At 33.5% G+C, this 18,065-nt stretch overlaps 1 protein-coding gene across 5 annotated transcripts in view; it reads right to left on the bottom strand.

Annotated features, from left to right (window-relative positions):
- The window catches only part of VPS13A (vacuolar protein sorting 13 homolog A), a 94,572-nt gene that overhangs the window by 64,758 nt on the left and 11,749 nt on the right, over positions 1-18,065 (bottom strand). For 3 of the 5 annotated variants that reach the window (XM_021380015.1, XM_021380017.1, XM_021380019.1), the window contains exons 8-22: positions 17,983-18,042; positions 17,667-17,747; positions 17,179-17,236; positions 15,097-15,224; positions 14,769-14,875; positions 14,008-14,179; positions 13,587-13,649; positions 9,994-10,129; positions 9,171-9,268; positions 8,227-8,369; positions 5,539-5,740; positions 5,335-5,449; positions 2,945-3,081; positions 2,144-2,276; positions 1,231-1,348 (exon numbers count right to left, since the gene is read on the bottom strand). In XM_021380015.1, the coding sequence (XP_021235690.1) occupies positions 1,231-1,348; positions 2,144-2,276; positions 2,945-3,081; positions 5,335-5,449; positions 5,539-5,740; positions 8,227-8,369; positions 9,171-9,268; positions 9,994-10,129; positions 13,587-13,649; positions 14,008-14,179; positions 14,769-14,875; positions 15,097-15,224; positions 17,179-17,236; positions 17,667-17,747; positions 17,983-18,042 (1,751 nt within the window). The remainder of the gene's footprint in view (positions 1-1,230; positions 1,349-2,143; positions 2,277-2,944; positions 3,082-5,334; positions 5,450-5,538; positions 5,741-8,226; positions 8,370-9,170; positions 9,269-9,993; positions 10,130-13,586; positions 13,650-14,007; positions 14,180-14,768; positions 14,876-15,096; positions 15,225-17,178; positions 17,237-17,666; positions 17,748-17,982; positions 18,043-18,065) is intronic. The other 2 variants (XM_021380016.1, XM_021380020.1) reach the window with 1 other exon arrangement.

The following is an 18,065-nucleotide window of genomic DNA, read 5'->3' as shown; positions in this document are numbered from 1 at the left end:
AGTCATGACAGTTAGACAGGTGGTGATACAATACAACTCTCACTAAGAGCAGATGCTTTTTAATCTACTTTATACCATTATAACCCAATTACAAACCTACATTAAAACAACAATTTGTTACATGACCATAGAAATGACAACTCAAGCTTCCTTTCTATCCCTTTTATTTCCCTTGCCGCACCTTCTCCACCAAGCAGAGAAAAGGTAGGGAGGGAAAGAATAAGTCAAGCATCAAATTTCAGAAACTAGCCTCTCAGCTTTCCAGGAGATGGCACCATAGTACCGTAAAAATAAATGCTACGTGTTCACAATTCACAGCACTTCTGAGGTACATTATTTTTAATTCTTTTCTGAGAAAGCAAACACTAAATTCTTCAGATTCCTTTTATTTCATAGTTTTCCTCTTCCTTTTGCTAAAAAAAAAATTTGCAACAGCCTATGACTATTTTTATGCTCAATTTCTAACAGACATATGAATGAAGCGAGCATAAGCTAGTTTGATGTAGAAGAAGGTAGTGATTCTTATTAATGACTAAAAAATAACAAATTATCTTGAAATTCATTACTGTGTTCTTTTGATTTACTTTGGTTTTTTTTAACCTACATTACGAGTAGATCAAAAATGATTTTTAGCATTAGCAAAGACACTTTTTCCAAAATAAAAATTTAATCTTTGCCCCTTTGACTCAGTGGCCTTAGACATCAAGATTGTAACCTACATCTTCTAAGCATAACTTCATAACTTCAATTTTTTTTTTTTTTGCTAAATAAGCCTATGTGTACATTTAATACATTAAGAAAAGTTTTCTTGAGAAGCGATTTCCAGTAGATAAACAAACTTAACAAATAATCTAAATGAAAGGAATATGACAGCAGTTTACTTTTCAAACTATTCTGTGATGTTTATAAGAGAGGCATTGTAAGTTAAGATTTTTTGCCCCTAAGTATTTTCAGTGACGATTGAAACGTGGCTAACAGAAAGGCAGACTTAAGTAGAACAAGTATTAGTACAGTTAATAAAATATTTGTTGTGTAATTATATAAAATTCTACCTCAACTATACCTGGCAACTTTGTGGATCTATTCTCTACTTTTCTCAATGAAGTTATCTTACTTCTAAGATTCACATGTAAAACAGCCTGAGACTTACGACTAAGTACTTGATTTTCTTTTATTCCCTCCTAAAAAATTTAATTTACTGTAAAATTTGAAAATAGGAATAAGACTTACTTGGGCATTCTTGCATCAGTGACAACCATAGCCCTACCAAATTCCACTTTTACATCCAAAGGCTGCAAGATGTGTTGAGATGAGTATTTCAGCTTACGAGCCTCTTGCCAGTTCTCATCTAGAAGAGCAAAGAAATCCTGTGATTTAAACATTCAAATATATTTATTCTCATAACATGATTTACAGAATTAAAGGATCTAATATTACTTAATATACATTGTTAAAAATTCAGGTTACCTAGGCTCTTTTACATCTCTTCAATATATGAATATTACGAAGAATGAGGACTTCAGACACAAGAGTACTTAATACTTTTCACTATTCACATCAAAACACCTACCCAAACAATGGTGCAGACTTCTAAGGGCCTAATTCTTAACATACATTGTACTCAAAGTTCAGGCTTCAGATTTCCAGAGGGCTAAGAATTAAATGCTTTAGACTTCTCTGGTTCTAACTCATTCTATGCTGTTAGTTCCCAAACTACTAATAAGTTTCCCTCAGTAAAGGACTCTGATCTTTTCTTTACCCTCACACAGTGATCAAACCTAAAACTACTCAGGGATTCCTCTTTAAATTTAGAGGGAACCAAGGAAAAGGCACTGAAGAAAAATACCACAAATAAATTAATTACACTATTGGAATAAGAGCAAAAGTGCATATTTATTGTGAACCAAAACAAATAAGACACCTTGGAGTATTTAAAAATAGGGGGGTTAGTTTAAGTTCATTAATTTAGTGAAAGCTAGTTTGAAGTCTAAGACCTAGAAGTTATGACTTTTTTCTAGGGACATGAGTTTAAAAGTTTTAAGTTTAAAAGAAGCACATCCCAAAGATTTTTCACTGCTCTAGTTAAAAATATTAAAGGCACATAAACTACTAAAAAGGAAGATTTACTTTTATGAATACTTACCATGTTTGCTGTAAAGTAGTTGTATACTGGTGAGCTGGATATCAAAACTGTCATAAGCTCTTGACATTATATCTTCAATAGTGCTTTGTCCAACCTTAAGACCTGATATATCAGAACGACTTTTGCTTTTCATCTTAAAAATAATGAGAATAATATGTAGGAGCAGTATCTTCTATTATTTTAAAGTATTAAAGTATCATTTTAAATACCTTCTCTTGCATATTTCTCTTGCATAAAGTGTATCAAATATATTTCATCTCCAATTTTAGTGAAGTTAGTTTAGAAATTGCCTTTATGGTTACACTTATTTTAAAACGAAAATTTGACTACAATAAGGCAATTGGTAACAGAAGTAATAGTTATAGTAATAATAAAATATTTAATCATGTAAGTAAAATGTTTACCACTTCATAATATAAGATTTTAAAAATGTTAGACTTTTTCTACACAGCAGTTCAAAAGCATCAAAACTGGTTTCATTCCAGAGGAGGAGTATTTTCACAGAATTGTTGAGGTTGGAAAGGACTCCTGGAGGTGTTGTAGTCCAAACCTTCTGTTGAAACAGGGCCACCAAAAGCATGCAGCCCGGAAGCTTTTTAGCAGTTGTTTTGGATTGAAAGAATCTATTCCAAGGAGTTCAATAATTTGTCTTGACTAGAAAGAAGTTTAAAATAAATATCAAATACGTAACTGAAAGAGGAACGTTTACTTAACCAGTACAATAAAATACAAATTCAAGAAACTGAAGTCACAGAAAAGTCAAACATCTCCAGTAAATTACTTCATTAGCTAAACACATACCTTAAGACTACCAAGATCCAAAAGAAGTAGATTAGAAGTGGAGTCATAGAATCCATTTTGTGGAACAATGATGTATGAAGCCATGAGGTTAATTTTGAGGTCAAGAACTTTCTGGGTCTCAATAACATACAACAAGCCTAAAAAATAATACAGTTAGTAAATATAAACAAATTAATTGATCCAAAAGCCATGGAACTAGAAGAAGCTATAAAAGAAGTTCAAGCCTAACTATAATTGAGCTGTGAAAACTAGATAACGTTCTTTTTTTTTCCAGTAAGACCACTGGCATCTGGAGTTCAAACTACTGAACTACAGTAAATCTACCATCTGCAAGGAAAGTGTGCACACACATTCTACCTACCTGTACTCTCTGCACAGTTACTCATCCCTTTCAGAAAATCACTTATTTCTGCATGAAGAAAGATTTTTAGTTTCCCTTTATCTACCATACTACTACAGCCACCTAACTGCCAAGTTTTATTACAAGTATCAAAGCTCTTTAAATTTCTTCAGGGCCAACAATTATAAATAACTTTCAAAGATGCACCAAGTACTTGACGTGGTGATGGTTAAACAATGCTAATGCACAAGTAGAAATGGCAACATGATGTATGCAATTCCAATGAAACATCGTACTGAGCACAGATAAAATAAGAACTGGAAAACATACTGCAACTTGACAGTTGCTGAGATAACCCACTGTGCTCTGTAGAATCAGAAATTAAATTGTTCCAGAAGGTCTTATTGAGAATATCAAACTGGCCAAACTGTCAGCATTGTTACTACTAAAATACTGAAGTTTACACAGATTCTGCTAACAAGTATCTCTACAACCTGAAGAACAGCAAGTAAAAGGTCTTACAAAAATTTTGTTTAACAATGATGCAACTGTCAGAATATTTGTGATAAAATTCTGTTTTCTCATCTGAAGAGGAATCAACGATTTACCTCCGAGATTAGCATAGTCCCTTACAGCACAGTATTCTGCAGATCAATCTTCTTTCCACTGCAGTTTTCTGACTCTCAGTCTAGATTTTACAAGCTATGCACAGCATGTCTTTAGAAATTTCCAGTAAGCTTTTCATTTTTGAGTGGAACAAGCTTTTGGACTACTATAAGCAATGGAATACTCTTGTTAAGAGTCTTTGATGGGGATACATATCTGAAGTCTTCCTGTGCCTAACTTATAACAAAAGCATATCAGAATCAGAGAGTTCAGTGGTAATGAGTAGCCAAGCATACTGAATCTAAGCAAATTTTTATCAAAATAATCTCAGAAATGGCCTATGACGTCAGCATCTTCAGTGCTACTGGAGAATTTTCTCTTAAGAAACACAAGCATGATGATCCACCCAGCTATAAGTTGGTTAATTAAGAACTGCTGTCACACACTGTTCAGTCAAAAAAGAAATAATGAATAGAAACAGAATGGATGCTCAATGTCATTCCTGACACTAGACTGATAAAAGTGACTGCTGTTATATACACTGTGCTTGAGTTTTTTATTATTTCTTTATTATTACTGAGTGTTCATATTTTAAAAGGATACAAATCAAATATTAATATATTACACATTTAAATGATGTAAAATTCATGCATTTTTTTTTCCTTTTAAATGAATTTTTATGTGAAAACTTCCCTATGTATCCTCTCCCACACATAGAAAGAGATGGAAATTGAGCTGTACATGCCTCTGATCTAAAGAGTTTCAGATGCCTTTACTCAAACAAGTTTTTTCCACACACCTCAGTATTAGTTTCAAAAGCATATTTCAATATGGGGATGAATACTGTGAATAAGACCTGCAGAAATCAAAAGTTAAGATGAAACTGAAACTACAGGAATGGCTTTAATGCTGAGTAACTAAAAGACAGACTAATGTAGTTTATCTGACTTGATTTATATCAATCCAAATCAAAATCAACATTCATCTAGGAATGAAGGAAGCGTGTGGAAAAGCAAAAACTCTGAGAAAAACTTTGGAGTTTCACTAGACGACTGATACTTCCATACCGGCTTTTTAAGAGTATGACACAATTAAGTGTCTTTATATACTTAGATGAAGAAAACAGAAAAGCTGGAAGTTACAAAGTTTTTTTTTTTTTTTAATTCTGCATGGTGTTCAGAGATATAAATATTAAATATAACCTCAGGTTATAGGTTGTGGAGTATATTTTACAAAGAAAGTTGTAGAAGATACAGATATAAAATTCTTCAATTCCTAGAACAAATTCTTTGCAATGAGATCAAAGATTTCCACCTATTTAGGTGTTTTGTTGGAAATCTATGTTGTGGGCCATGGTATCTTCATATGGAAAGATATATATATATTCACATTTTAAGAACTTAATATTTGTCAGAATCAAATCAGAGCAGAATGCAGTACTTGCCCGTTGATGTTTTTTCACGAAACTCTTCAAGCTTCATCAGAGTTGCAGATGTCAATTGCTCTAAATGTACATCTTTTGGGGGCCTGAAGAAATCCACTAAGCTGTTTATTGTTTTCTGTTAAAATAAAGCAACAATAATACATTGAAAATTGTCTGTTTGGTAAGGTTTTTCAAGATACATAGCTTATTTAAGTATTTACTTACTGCATCATATATGATTTCCAGTGGCTGTGATTCTATTTTAAGCCTCTGATCTGCCTCCTCATCCAATGGGTTAGTCTCAAAGACTATGCTTAAGAGTGAGGTACTATCATCTGAATAAACTGTTCGAGAAGACAGAAGACAGGGTGTACAGTTTTCTTGGGACATGCCTGTAACTTCAAGTGAAGTTATTTTGGTTTCAAATCTGGAAAAAGAAAAAAAAAAAAAGGTAAGCAGCATTTTCAGATCTAATATCCATCCATATAGGTACAGTTAGATAAGAGTTGAAGGAATAAACTAAAAAAAAAAAAAAAAAAAAAAAAAAGACAAAAAAAAAGAATAACCAATAAACCAGCTTTAACTAAGGATATAACGTACATACCCATCTGATACCTGTTTCTCATTTCAATATCTTTTGTATCTATTAAACACCTGTGAGTAAATAAGAAGTGGGATCAAAATAATACACCTCTTATTTTTCATGAAGAGGAGCGTCAGGGCAGGAAAGAGAGATGCAAATTGAAATACTGTTAAAAATTAAAAATTAAAAATTAGATGGCACATGTTTACACTTAAGAAATAGATATAGATGAATAAGGGAAGGGTTCTAGTGTAGAGAAATGAAAGAAAAACAAGATTAATGACTTCTTTGCTCATGGATCATCTGGAGAAGTACTTTGTAGATTTGGGATTTTTTTTTTCCACTCACTCTGCCCACCTCTTTTAAAGCTCTTTGATGAAGACTACTATTTCCAGACACTCAAAGAAACACATTTCCCTGTAGAAATGCAAAATTTTCTCCCTTTTTTCCAAGATAATAACATTTTTTATGGATCAAACAAAAAAGCTGCAAGAAAAAAAGTTTTAAAAATTCATAAAATTCAGCAAAATCAAGAGCATCTTAGAATCTTATGTAGGTCCTACTCATATGCTTCAAAGCAGAGTGGACAAAGTTTTAAAAAAGAGTGCTATCCATCCTTAGAATTTTTAAATAAATACATCTGAAATTAAAATATTTCGTTTATCACTGCCTTTTGTTCTCTACTGTGAGAGCACAAAAACAAGTCAAAATCATAAGTTACAGTTTTCTTCTGCAAATCTACATATTGAACTAAAAATCCAAATACTCTTCAGCCTAGTAAAACAGAATAGTTCAATTGGAAGGGACATACAAAGATTATAAAGTCCAACTGCCTGGCCACTTCAGGGATAACCAAAAGTTAAAGCATATTACTGAGGGCATTGTCCAAGTGCCTCCTGAATACTGACAGCCATGGGGCATCAACCACTCCGCTAGGAAACCTGTTCCAGTGTTTGACCACCCCGACAGTAAAGAATTGTTTTCTAACATCCAGTCTGAACTTCACCTTGAGCAGTTTTGTGTGCTCTGTCGTCAGGGAGCAGAAATTTGCACCTCCCTTTGCATGTGGATTCCATAAGAAATTGTAGAGAGCAAAGCGGTCACCCCTCAGCCTCCTTTTCTCCAGACTAGACAATTCAACTGTCTTCAGCCTCTCCTTGTAGGACATGCATTCCAGACCTTTCATCAGCTTTGCTGCCCTTCTCCAGAGGCATTCAAGGACCTTAACATCCTTTTTATATTATGGTACTACAGAGACCAGCATACAATACTCAAGGTGAGTTTGCACCAACACTAAATGTAGCGTGAGAATCACCTCTTTTGACTGGTTGGCTATGCTGTGTGTAATGCATCCTAAAATAGCATTTGCCCTGTTAGCTGCCAGGGAATGCTGCTGGCTCACTGCTGAGCCTGCTCTCAACAGCATTTCTAGACCCCTTTCAGGAGGGCTGCTCTCCAGTCTCTCATCTTCCAGTCTGTATCTGTGTCCAGCATTACTTCATCCCAGGTACATAACCTGGCATCTTCCTGAGTTGAACTTCATGCCATTGCTGATTGCTAAGTGTTCTAGTCTATCTAGATCCTTCTGCAAGGCCTCTCATCCCTTCAGGAAGTCAACAGCAGCTCTCAGACCAGTATCATCAGCAGACTTGCTGAGGATGCGCTCCAGTCCATTCTGATCACTGTTAAAAACACTGAACAAGACTGACCCTAGAATGAGCACTAAGGAAAACCACTTTTGACCATAAATGAGCCAGATGTAGCCCCATGTACTACAACTCTGAGCTCTACCATAAGGCAGTCCATCACACAGCTAAGTATGAACATTTCTCTTACAGTTGGATAATTTCTCAAGAAGAATGCCATGAGGGACAATATCAAAGGCCTAACTGAAATCCAGAAGGAATACATCCACTGCCTTCCCTTCATCCACCACATAGGTGACGTTATAGGAGATCAAATTAGGAAGGCAGGATGCCTCCACATAAGCAGTTCTGACTTTGTTCAGATTAAGTTTCAAAAGGAGTAACTGAGACATTTATCAAAGAAATATATATATATATATATATATAGTATTGATTGCATGTAAAAATGTGAGGACAGAAAAAAGGAGGAAAATCTGTACTGGCACAACAAATTCTGAAGATGGAGAAGTTAATTTTGGAAACCAAAAGTATTCACTTTGTCCACTGTTTGCAGGATGATGCTGGTCCCAAACTACACAACAAGTGAAAACGAAAAAGAGAAATTAAAAATAGAGTCTCAAAATGCCTATCAGCTATCATCAGCACTGCACAAGAAGTAAAACCAGCTTGACAGAGAAAGTTTACCTTATTGCTTGTGCACCGGGTCGTTGCGTAAATACTGTACTCAATTCATTTAAAGAAAATTGTACCAACTCAGGAGTTTGGTTGTTTTCTCTTATTGATATTGACATGCTTTTTAAATTTATAGACAACTTCATGGCTTCATACTAGATGAGCAGAAAAAACAATGAATTATAATAGTGAATTATAAAATATGCATATAAATTTCAATACAGTTTATGAAGAGATGAACACCAAAAATAATAATTCTAAACTATTTTTCTAGAGCTATAAACAGCCTGCACCATTGCTTACAAAAGTAATTCCCAAACAGTCATTATAAAGATGCAAGGGTAGAATAAAAGTAGACTATGCTTGCAAATCTATAACTTCAATGTAGATATCTGTAATACATTTTGAGAAAAAGGGCTTTTGACAGAGCTGGAAGGCAGTCCAGTGTATTGTGCAAGGTATCTCACATGAAGATGACTTAAGACTACTTTGAATGGTTTAAAGATGCTCCTCTTCCCCACTATGTTTCTACTATCATCTCATATGTTATCTACTTATCCATTCCATCTACTCTTACTAATGTTTAAGAGTCGACCGAAGAAGTTAATCCACTTTCCTTGAAAGTTTCTAAATATTTTAAGAGAACATATGAAATATTTTGTAATTTGAACAATATGCTACTTATGTGAGTATATTCTAGTTTAATTAGACAGTATTTCATTTGTAACTTTTCCAGAATATTCAAAGTACTTTAATCACTCTCCTAAAATTATACCTAAGGATGTTCTGTTCTATGCAAAGGTAACAGGCAGAAACAAAATTTAAAAGCAACATGACATTACTCAAATACAGAGACAGTTTCATGTAATTTTAAAAACAATTCTCCACCGCCTTTATATTTTGGCTTCTAGTATAAAATTACTAATTGTTTTATAACATAGTAACTTATGACTTACTGATTTGGGAAGTGTTGGGTCCACAGCTGTTTCACTATATCCAATTGCTGCATAAAGTTTAGCTTTCTCTTCACTTGTCATAAGAACTTCAAGACCTGCTGCATTATAATAGGTTAAACACAGTATAAGTATCTGTAAAAGGCAAATACTGTTATACGCTACCCAGTCCATGGCAGGGGGTAGGAACTAAATGATTTTTAAGGTACCTTTCTACCTGAGCCATTCAAAAGATACGCTTTTGAGTAAAAAGCAGTAAAAGCAAAAAATCAGGCTCAAAGCAAACTCTTAAATCTTCTAAATTGTGCTTCCAAGCAAGTTTATACATTTATTCTGAACTATTTTATTTCCTAGCTTGCTAAAAATGAAAACACTTTTTTTTGCATAATTTCTGTGTTCTAGAACATTTACTAGATGTCTAATATTTAAGTCAATCATACTTTAAAATACTGCATAAAATACCAAAATTACAAAAATAATGGAAGTAAAATTGCCTACATTCCATTAACTGACACTGTTTTTCCACCACTTTCTCCAAATCCCCATACACGGTACACTGTGCAGACAACTGCTAAAACTGGGAAAGAAGAAAGCAGAAATAAAGGACAGTTCAGGAAGTCCTACAGAAAGAATTGTAAGATATCTCCAGAACATGAAGTTAACAATTACATCAGTAAAAAAAAAAAAAGTCTAAGGGAAAATGTACATGCAAAACATCTAATAGCTCAAATGTTTAAAAAAAAACAGTGACATTCTGTTTTTGAAGATCGCTTATTCTAATGACTAAGTCTAAATAATAGGAAAAAACACCAATAAATGAACATACTTGAAGTCTTTACTTCTTGTTTCTGTTCATCCTTATCTTCACGTGACCAGCCCCATATCCAACTAAACCAGCCACCAGAATTTTCATCATCTTGTTTTGTTCCTGGCTTGTATATTTTGCATCCAGATTTAGTTGCCTGAAATGAACAAATACATAGAAGTAATTATCTTCATGCTTCTTTCTTCTCGCTTGGATAACAATCAGCTAGTTTTATCAACAAATAGAACAAGCAAAGGTTAACCAATTTTAAGACAATAAAGGTTTCTTATGTAGATTTTCCTATCTAGCTCTCACTCCTCCCTCCCTCCTCCAAAAAAAATAAAGAACCACTCCACAACTTTATGTACTGCTCTGCAATAAAACAATGCCCTAAAAAGAGTCACTAAAAATACATACATTAGCTATTATATAACTAGCACAGGCCAAATTTTAAATCATGCTTTTATTTTTTTTTTATTTCAAGATGGATGTCAAAAAATCCAACATTATTTGAGTAATGAGATATTTACTTTGAGAAATATAGGAAACCATTCCTGGATCTGATACGTAGAGCTACAGCAGTAATCTTCCCTTCCTCTACTTTCATTATTTCAACAGCTAGGAGACATACCATGAGATGCCAATCATGACTTCAACACTGGGTTCTCAGAGAAAGTAAAACCTATATCCAGATTTGACCATATAAAGTTTGGCATAAGGAATGGCAAACGCACATCACGCAATATAAAGAATAGAGGAGCTCTCAAACCTGTAGCAGACCACATAAAGCAAGTATTTTCACGACTGATATGATTTTAGAAGACATAAATCCAAGATAACCCTTGACTTTAAGGATACTTTTGTTAACACAATACTCAAAGTCAGTGATACAGTGATTCTTCTCTGTGCTCAAAATCTCAAGATGTCTCTGACAATCGGGGCAGTTAGGGAAAACAACCGGCAACAAATCCGAATTTTCTTTCAGAGGCTTGCCACATCTATCCATCTAATGCCAATAGAGGGCAGGTCTCACTGTAAAACCATAAAGGCTTTTGAACTGGTATTACTGATTCATTTCACACAAATGATGCAGAATGTCAGCTAAAGAACACAACTTCTCAAAAACTTTGAAAAATCACCCAACATTCTTTTTATAAAGGATATCAAGTTACCAAGCAGTTGTTAGAAAGCAAGTGGTTCACGGAAAAAATGGACAAAGCTTTAAAATAGAGCTGTTAAACCTCCAAAATAAGAGGTTTCTAAGACACCAAGAATTATGAGTTGAAGGACAACTGCCATTCCTGACATATCTGAAGCTGCAGCTGGCATCATACAAAAAACTTTTTTGCATGATACAAAGTTCCCCCTTACTGAAGAAATCTTGTTGAGCTTTCTCTTTGCCTCATTTACAGTGGTCTAGAAATCAATGCAGTCTACAGAAGGATTACTTTGCAAGGTACATTTTCTGATTAAAGAAAAGGAAAGAAAAAAGAGTGTCAGCCTCTATTCTGACTTCAGGGAATTATCTATAAATTTTCTCCAGGTTGAAGGGATGAAAGTTTCTCAAGCTATCTCACATCTCTACCAAGGAGTTGATGCTTGGCTCACTGAAGTTGAGTTTTGGTACTGAGGGCACAGTGATGAAGATTAAAAAGTAGGTAAAGGTTTAGAATAGAAAGTTATTGCTACAAAGCTCCAAGAAGATCAGATGATTCAAAAATGGGAACTCCTGGGAGCTTGAGTTCAAGGTCTGAAAAAAAGCAAGCATTCAAAATTCAATTGTGTTTAGTTAAAAAAAAAAAAAAGAAAAAAGAAAGAAACACAAAAGCACAACAAATAATAGGATTTTTCATCTAGTTTTTCTCAGCCTACATTTAAAGGATATTCCTTTAAGTTCCTGGTGGACTTAAAGCGACTTAAAGCAACTTAAAGCTTGTATTGTCACCAATACAAATCTAGTAGAATTGAGATTGAGACTGTAGATTACAGTCTTGCAATATCCTTTTTGAGGCTGTTTTGTGAGGTATCACCTGATGACAATTACAGAAGGCTTCCAGCAGATCAACCGAGGTAGGACACAAATCAGAATCACTGTAACCTGATATTTAGTGCTTGGAAATTACTCCAGAAACTTAGTTAGGCATTGGTCTAGATGATCTTTGAAGGTTCCTTACAAATGAACTATACTATTCTGTCTTTCAAGACGCTTCTCCAACATTGATAAGATGCATTGCTTAAGATGTGAAGAAATAAAAATTAATTTGCTTGCAACCTTCATCTAAGCACTACAGAAACTTGTCTTAAAACTCAGGACTGGAACATGATGATCATTATAGGAATGTAGCATGCTATAACCTTTTGTAAGGATTATAGTCATGCTGGAGAAAATAACTATGAAATTAAGTCAGAAGGGAAAAAGGAAGAACAAAGACTGGAAATTCTCCAGGATCTTCCTCACCTTACCAGAACTGGGAGGAAAGAAATAAAACCAAAAGTAACTATAAGGCACAAGATTTAAAAAAAAAAAAAAAAATTAAATTAAATGAGAACTAAAACGAAACAAAAACTGCTAAGGAAAAGCACTCCAGTTCACCCAAACTGAAGTGGAGGAACATGAACATGTCTTCCTGTTCTGTGAAAGTCTGAATAATGATTATACAAGCACCTAACAGTAGATTAATATGTGGACAACTGTAAGGAAAAAAATCACATTTATAGATTCCTGTTCTGAGTTTTGTTTTACCAATACATTATTACTGCTACAATTACATTCACACTGCACTTCACATACTCCACAAAACAAAAATTTCAAATGTCTCATTCAGGCACTGTGGTAACAAATGACTGCAGTTAATGAAGTTTAATTATCAACCATTCTAAACTTCATATTCTGCTTCTTTTAGTCACAATGATTATTAATGGAGAAAGACCCATTCATAGATTACAGAAAAACTATGCAGATTTCACTTCAGTCTTCTGGAATAACACTCAGACACTATGTTGAGAACTAAGGACTATAACATATAACACTGAGAACTATAACATAGTTATACCCAGTTTGTTAACACTGTCTTTCTTACTTCTGAAACCACATTATTTTACTTCATTGTAACCATCTATTTAAATTTTTTCGGCATTAGCTATATTTGAAATAACATTTGTGAACAGTAATAAAATGTGAACAAACTAGTGTGTCATTGGTGTCCAGACTACATTAATAGGGTACTTGGAAGGAAAGGAATAAAACTAAGTCTAGGCTGTTTGAGGAAAAAAAAAAAAAGCCTCAACATCTTCAAGCTATGGACATAACCACTTTCAGTTTACCTTAAACTTTTATCCTTTGACCAAATTTCACAGAAGATCTTCCTTGTGAATTGTGGGAATAAATTTACCCCCAGTCAGTTATTCTAAAGAAGCTGCATATGAAGCTAATTTCTGCTTAACTGTAGGCTGAAACTAACTGTGCATTATAATAACAAATCTGAAATACAAGTAGAATAAAAGACTGAATGAAGCATAATTCAAACATCAGAAATAAAATGCATCTGCTGAAGGTATACACACAACCTCATGCTGTTGATGTTTTTGGACTCAATTAAATGATGAAATTTTACCTCAACTTCTGCTTGCTGCCTTGCAAGCGTGATGTTAAAAATATCCAGGACCTTTTCAAATTCCTAAAAGAGAGGAGATAAATTATTTTTGGACAGTTTCATTTGGTAAGATTTCACTGCTCGCAGTCTCACAGGAAGTAACAACAAACCACTCTTTCCACACAGCTCAAGTAATTTGCTCATGTTCAAAAAGCAAAATGAACCTGGACAAGAAAAGCATGTCAGTTTATGTTTTTCTTCAGTGCAATTACTAATTTAAAATTACCTAGTATGTTTATTAATACTACTCACAGAGAAAAGTACTGATGAAGTTGCAAGGCAGGTTGCTGCAAAGTTATATTCCAAATCAGTACTTACGAACACATAAGCATTTACGTTCAGCAAAACATTAAGATGAAGCCGTTAGCAGAAAATGGCTGACCTCCAATGATTTTAAGATTTCTTCATTAGGTTTTTTTGATATTATCTTTGTTCTATACAAATCCTTATAGTTCTTCACTTGCTTCCTATGATGCCGAATATGTTCCCATGACCACATTTGGAGCTTACGTTGAACATTTACTTCAAGGATGCCATAAATAACATATTTCCACCTAAGGACAAATGAAGTATAGCTTGCATTTCTATTGTCATATTGAAAAAACTCCTAGAGCTATTCAGACTCCCACTTATTATAACTAGTTGTGAAAGCATGAAATCCCTAGTTTAATACTACATTTTGGTTCAACAGATGAACACAAGGACTTCAATTTTTTCCACCCAAAGTTGGTAGGATGCTATTTCCTAAACTTAATCAGTAACCTTGTAGAAAAAGTGCCCAACTACACATTTGCATATGCACATGCACACATAAACAACTTTGAGGCAACTTCTGAAAAGAAATCAAATCTCTTTGTCATCTGTATATAAAACATTTGCCTATTTTTCAGGTAATAGCTATGTTCTTGTAATAGTAGCTAACACATAACAGCACTAACAGCACTTCTTTATCAAAATTGAATTTTTTTTTTTTTTTAAATACTACTATATTAAGAAAAATTAAAGCAAACAAAAAACAAAACAGAGGACTTAGTTTTAGGAGGAAATGAGTTCTAACATTCTTAAATGAGAAATGATTTCTGGATAGATATTTCAAATGAGTAAATAACTAATGAATTGTTTTCCAAGTATGAGGAAGCCTACCATATCTTGGCATTGTTGTGCAATGGAACATCAGGTCTGTACTTCCTATACGGCAAATTTCGAGTCATCATATCAATAGATTCAAGAAGCTCCATAACACTGAAGTACTAAAAGAACAAACAAAAAAAAGGCCAACTTGAGTGTTAACTGTTTTTCTGCAAACAATGTAAACCATTTCTCTTTCCTCAAAGACAGAATAATTTGCAAAGAAAAGCAACACTAAGAGAATCTTTTTTTAATGTTTATCATAAAATTTCAGACTACTACTGCTTATGACTGCAAACTAACCTTTTTACCACTGTATATAATTTCAAAAAATTTTTTATACCTGTGGCTTATTGAATTCAACAGCTATGTCCTTTATATTTATATCTAAATCCATTTTTGGAGTTGAGAAATCAATGTCAGATCGAGGATTCATAAGAAGTTTGGCCTCAGCAGAAATTGGGCGGAATACTGAAAAACAGATGTTGATAAAAGGAAAAAAAAAGGACATGAATTATTTAAGGTTACCATAAATAATATGTAATAGCTCTCAGCTTAAGTTACACTAGGTCATTCCTTGGAAAATACTAGACTTCAGAACATGAAAACTTGATCAATGAAGCTAAAAATTCAGTACAAGCTACACTCAGTTGTCCAGTTTCATTCTGATGATATGACCCATAAAACATTTTGATTCCATGTCTCAAGACTATACGTTTACACAGACTTGCCAAACATGTAACAGAAAGGACAACTCTGTCTTTTTGGTTGTTTATTTGTTTTAATATGTGTTATATTATTGATGCATTAGACTCTTTCATAAATTATACTCACACTAGTGGGTAAAAATAAATATTCTACATTTCTAAAACAAAACCTAAATAATCTTGGGAAAAAAAAATGCGGATGCTAAGTAAAGCGAAGCACATCACACATGAAAATTAATTCAGAAAACACATGTTATTCCTCAGTTTGACAATATCTAGCATTCACTAGAGCTTTCAGAAGCTGCATTTGGTTCAGTTTTTCCATCTACTTCAGGAAAACGATCCAACAATATTACTTAAAATCATGTAGTTCGTGTCTGTATAAAATGAAATTCCCTTTACAAATAGAAATACTGATACATCATCTACATTAAAAGCATTCTAAATCCATCGACAGGTTCACAAACGTGGAAAACGTTTTTGCAAGATGAAGCAATATGTTTACACCTATTTAATTTGGTTTCACTTTAAGTTCATTATTCTTTGTGAAGTTTACTTTTATTCTAAACATTTTGTGGTAAATTTTGTACTCATTTTCTCCCTGTATCCAGCTTGATACATTTCTTTTTCCCCTCCTTTCTATCTGCTGGTACTACACTTGCATTTACAGTTCAAATGACAAAAGAAGACTTTTCACTTTCTCCCTTCCTATGAAGGTCTCAGTCTAGAGTTGCTCTGCAACAGTCATTTGCCACAGAACACTGGCATGACATAAAGCTTAAAATATCTGTGTTTCTGTTGTTACTGATGAATTTTAAGAGTATGAATCGTGAATCTTGGAATTTTGCATTTAATCCTTTTGAACTTCTATGTAAGGACTTAGATAACAGATGATATTTACACCTGTTTTCTTATAAAGAGAGTCAAAGCTAGCAACTGAAAAACATAGATTAGAAAACAGAATAAACGACTAAATAGTACTGTGGGGCAGAAAAATTGTGACAAACATAAAAAGCTTCCTCCTTCAGGCAAAGGCAGTAAGAAAAATCTGTAAAAAAAATAATGCAGCCCTTTTTAACCCTGTTTATGGTGAACTACTTGCTTTACATCAGGCCATTTAAAAAGCCATTCTGTTTTGTAAAGACTTATTTAATAAGCACATGAGAAATAAAAATAAAGTATGAAAAGTACACAACTTCCATGTTTGAGTGGAGCCAATGAGATGTTTGGACTAAAGTAAGTAACAGTGAAAGCAGTGCAACTTATGATTGGCTAACACTAAAAAGAAAAAAAACAATGCTTCAGAGTTTTATATGTACAGTTTTCACCTTAACAAAAAAATAGGTACATTTCCCATACGGTAAGTTACCTCAAAACCATGAAGCAATCTCAAAACCACAAATTATTCAAACCACCCTGATTCACATAACTCACAAGATGCACACATTATTAATTCTTCAAACAAAGAATTACTAAAGGATGTGAATGAGGATTGATGACACTGAATTAGAAAAATTCATGACTTTAATCAAAGACTTTTTAAGGGTACAGATACGGTAGAATATGCAGCATCACAGAGACAGTTACTCCTACAAAAGAATAACAACACACACATTGAATAAAAAAGAAGCAACCTCTGAGGATTGCTAATAATAAAACTGAACTATACATATTATTTTATTTCAATCTGTAATACGCAACACTTACATAGCACTTACCAAAATCATAACCAACTGGAATCACATTGTGACAGGCAACTCCCTGTTTCAAGCTAACCTATAATGGAGTAAAAAGAATTTCATTATAAACTTTTAAAAATAAAAAAGATTGACAGTTTGATATATTTCAGGTAATCCCTCTGAAACACAATACAATTTGAAATAATCATCCATTTTTAAAATGTAACTAAATTGATGTATTAGAAGACTATTGTTTTTAGCTACTAAAATCACTGAGCAGTGAAATGACCACCTATTGTGAATACTTTTCTAATTGTCAAATGACTTTTTTTCCTCAAAGTTGCTCAGATGGTTGTTGGATTTCCATCACGAAAAAAGCTTAATACTTAGTATTTTTCCTGATGTGTCAATTACTAACAAGACGTTTCTTGAAGATATTGGCATAAATGAGAGTAGAACTGAAAGTGAAGCATGCTCAGTGCATCATAGTATGAACTAGAATAGTAGACACCTTAAGTCATTCTTACCAATGATTCATTATAGCCATAACGATAGAACATCTCAGATTTCACATTCCAGTAAGCAAAAAGGTTATCCAGTCGTACAAGCTGAAAATACAACAGAATATAAATATTAATATAAATATAAACATAAACATTTTAAATGAAATTTGGATTTCACAAAGTCTAGACTAGTAACACTATTCAGACTGTTCCCTGCACACTGCACATTTTTATATTTTAAAGTCTACACAGTCCTATCTTCTTACTGTAGAAGGAACTGAAATTCATACGTAGATTGTATTGTACTAGTTCTTTCCTTGGCATATAGATTATACTGTACCTTATAGAACAACCTGGCAGATTCATCATGTAAACATGGATTCCAATTCTTATCTGAGGTCTGAAATAAAAATTAATGAAAGT

The sequence above is a fragment of the Numida meleagris genome, chromosome Z (assembly GCF_002078875.1).
Source record: "Numida meleagris isolate 19003 breed g44 Domestic line chromosome Z, NumMel1.0, whole genome shotgun sequence".
Classification (NCBI taxonomy): Eukaryota; Metazoa; Chordata; class Aves; order Galliformes; family Numididae; genus Numida; species Numida meleagris.
Note: the sequence above shows the minus strand (reverse complement) of the source record. Positions and strands in the feature narration are given on the sequence as shown.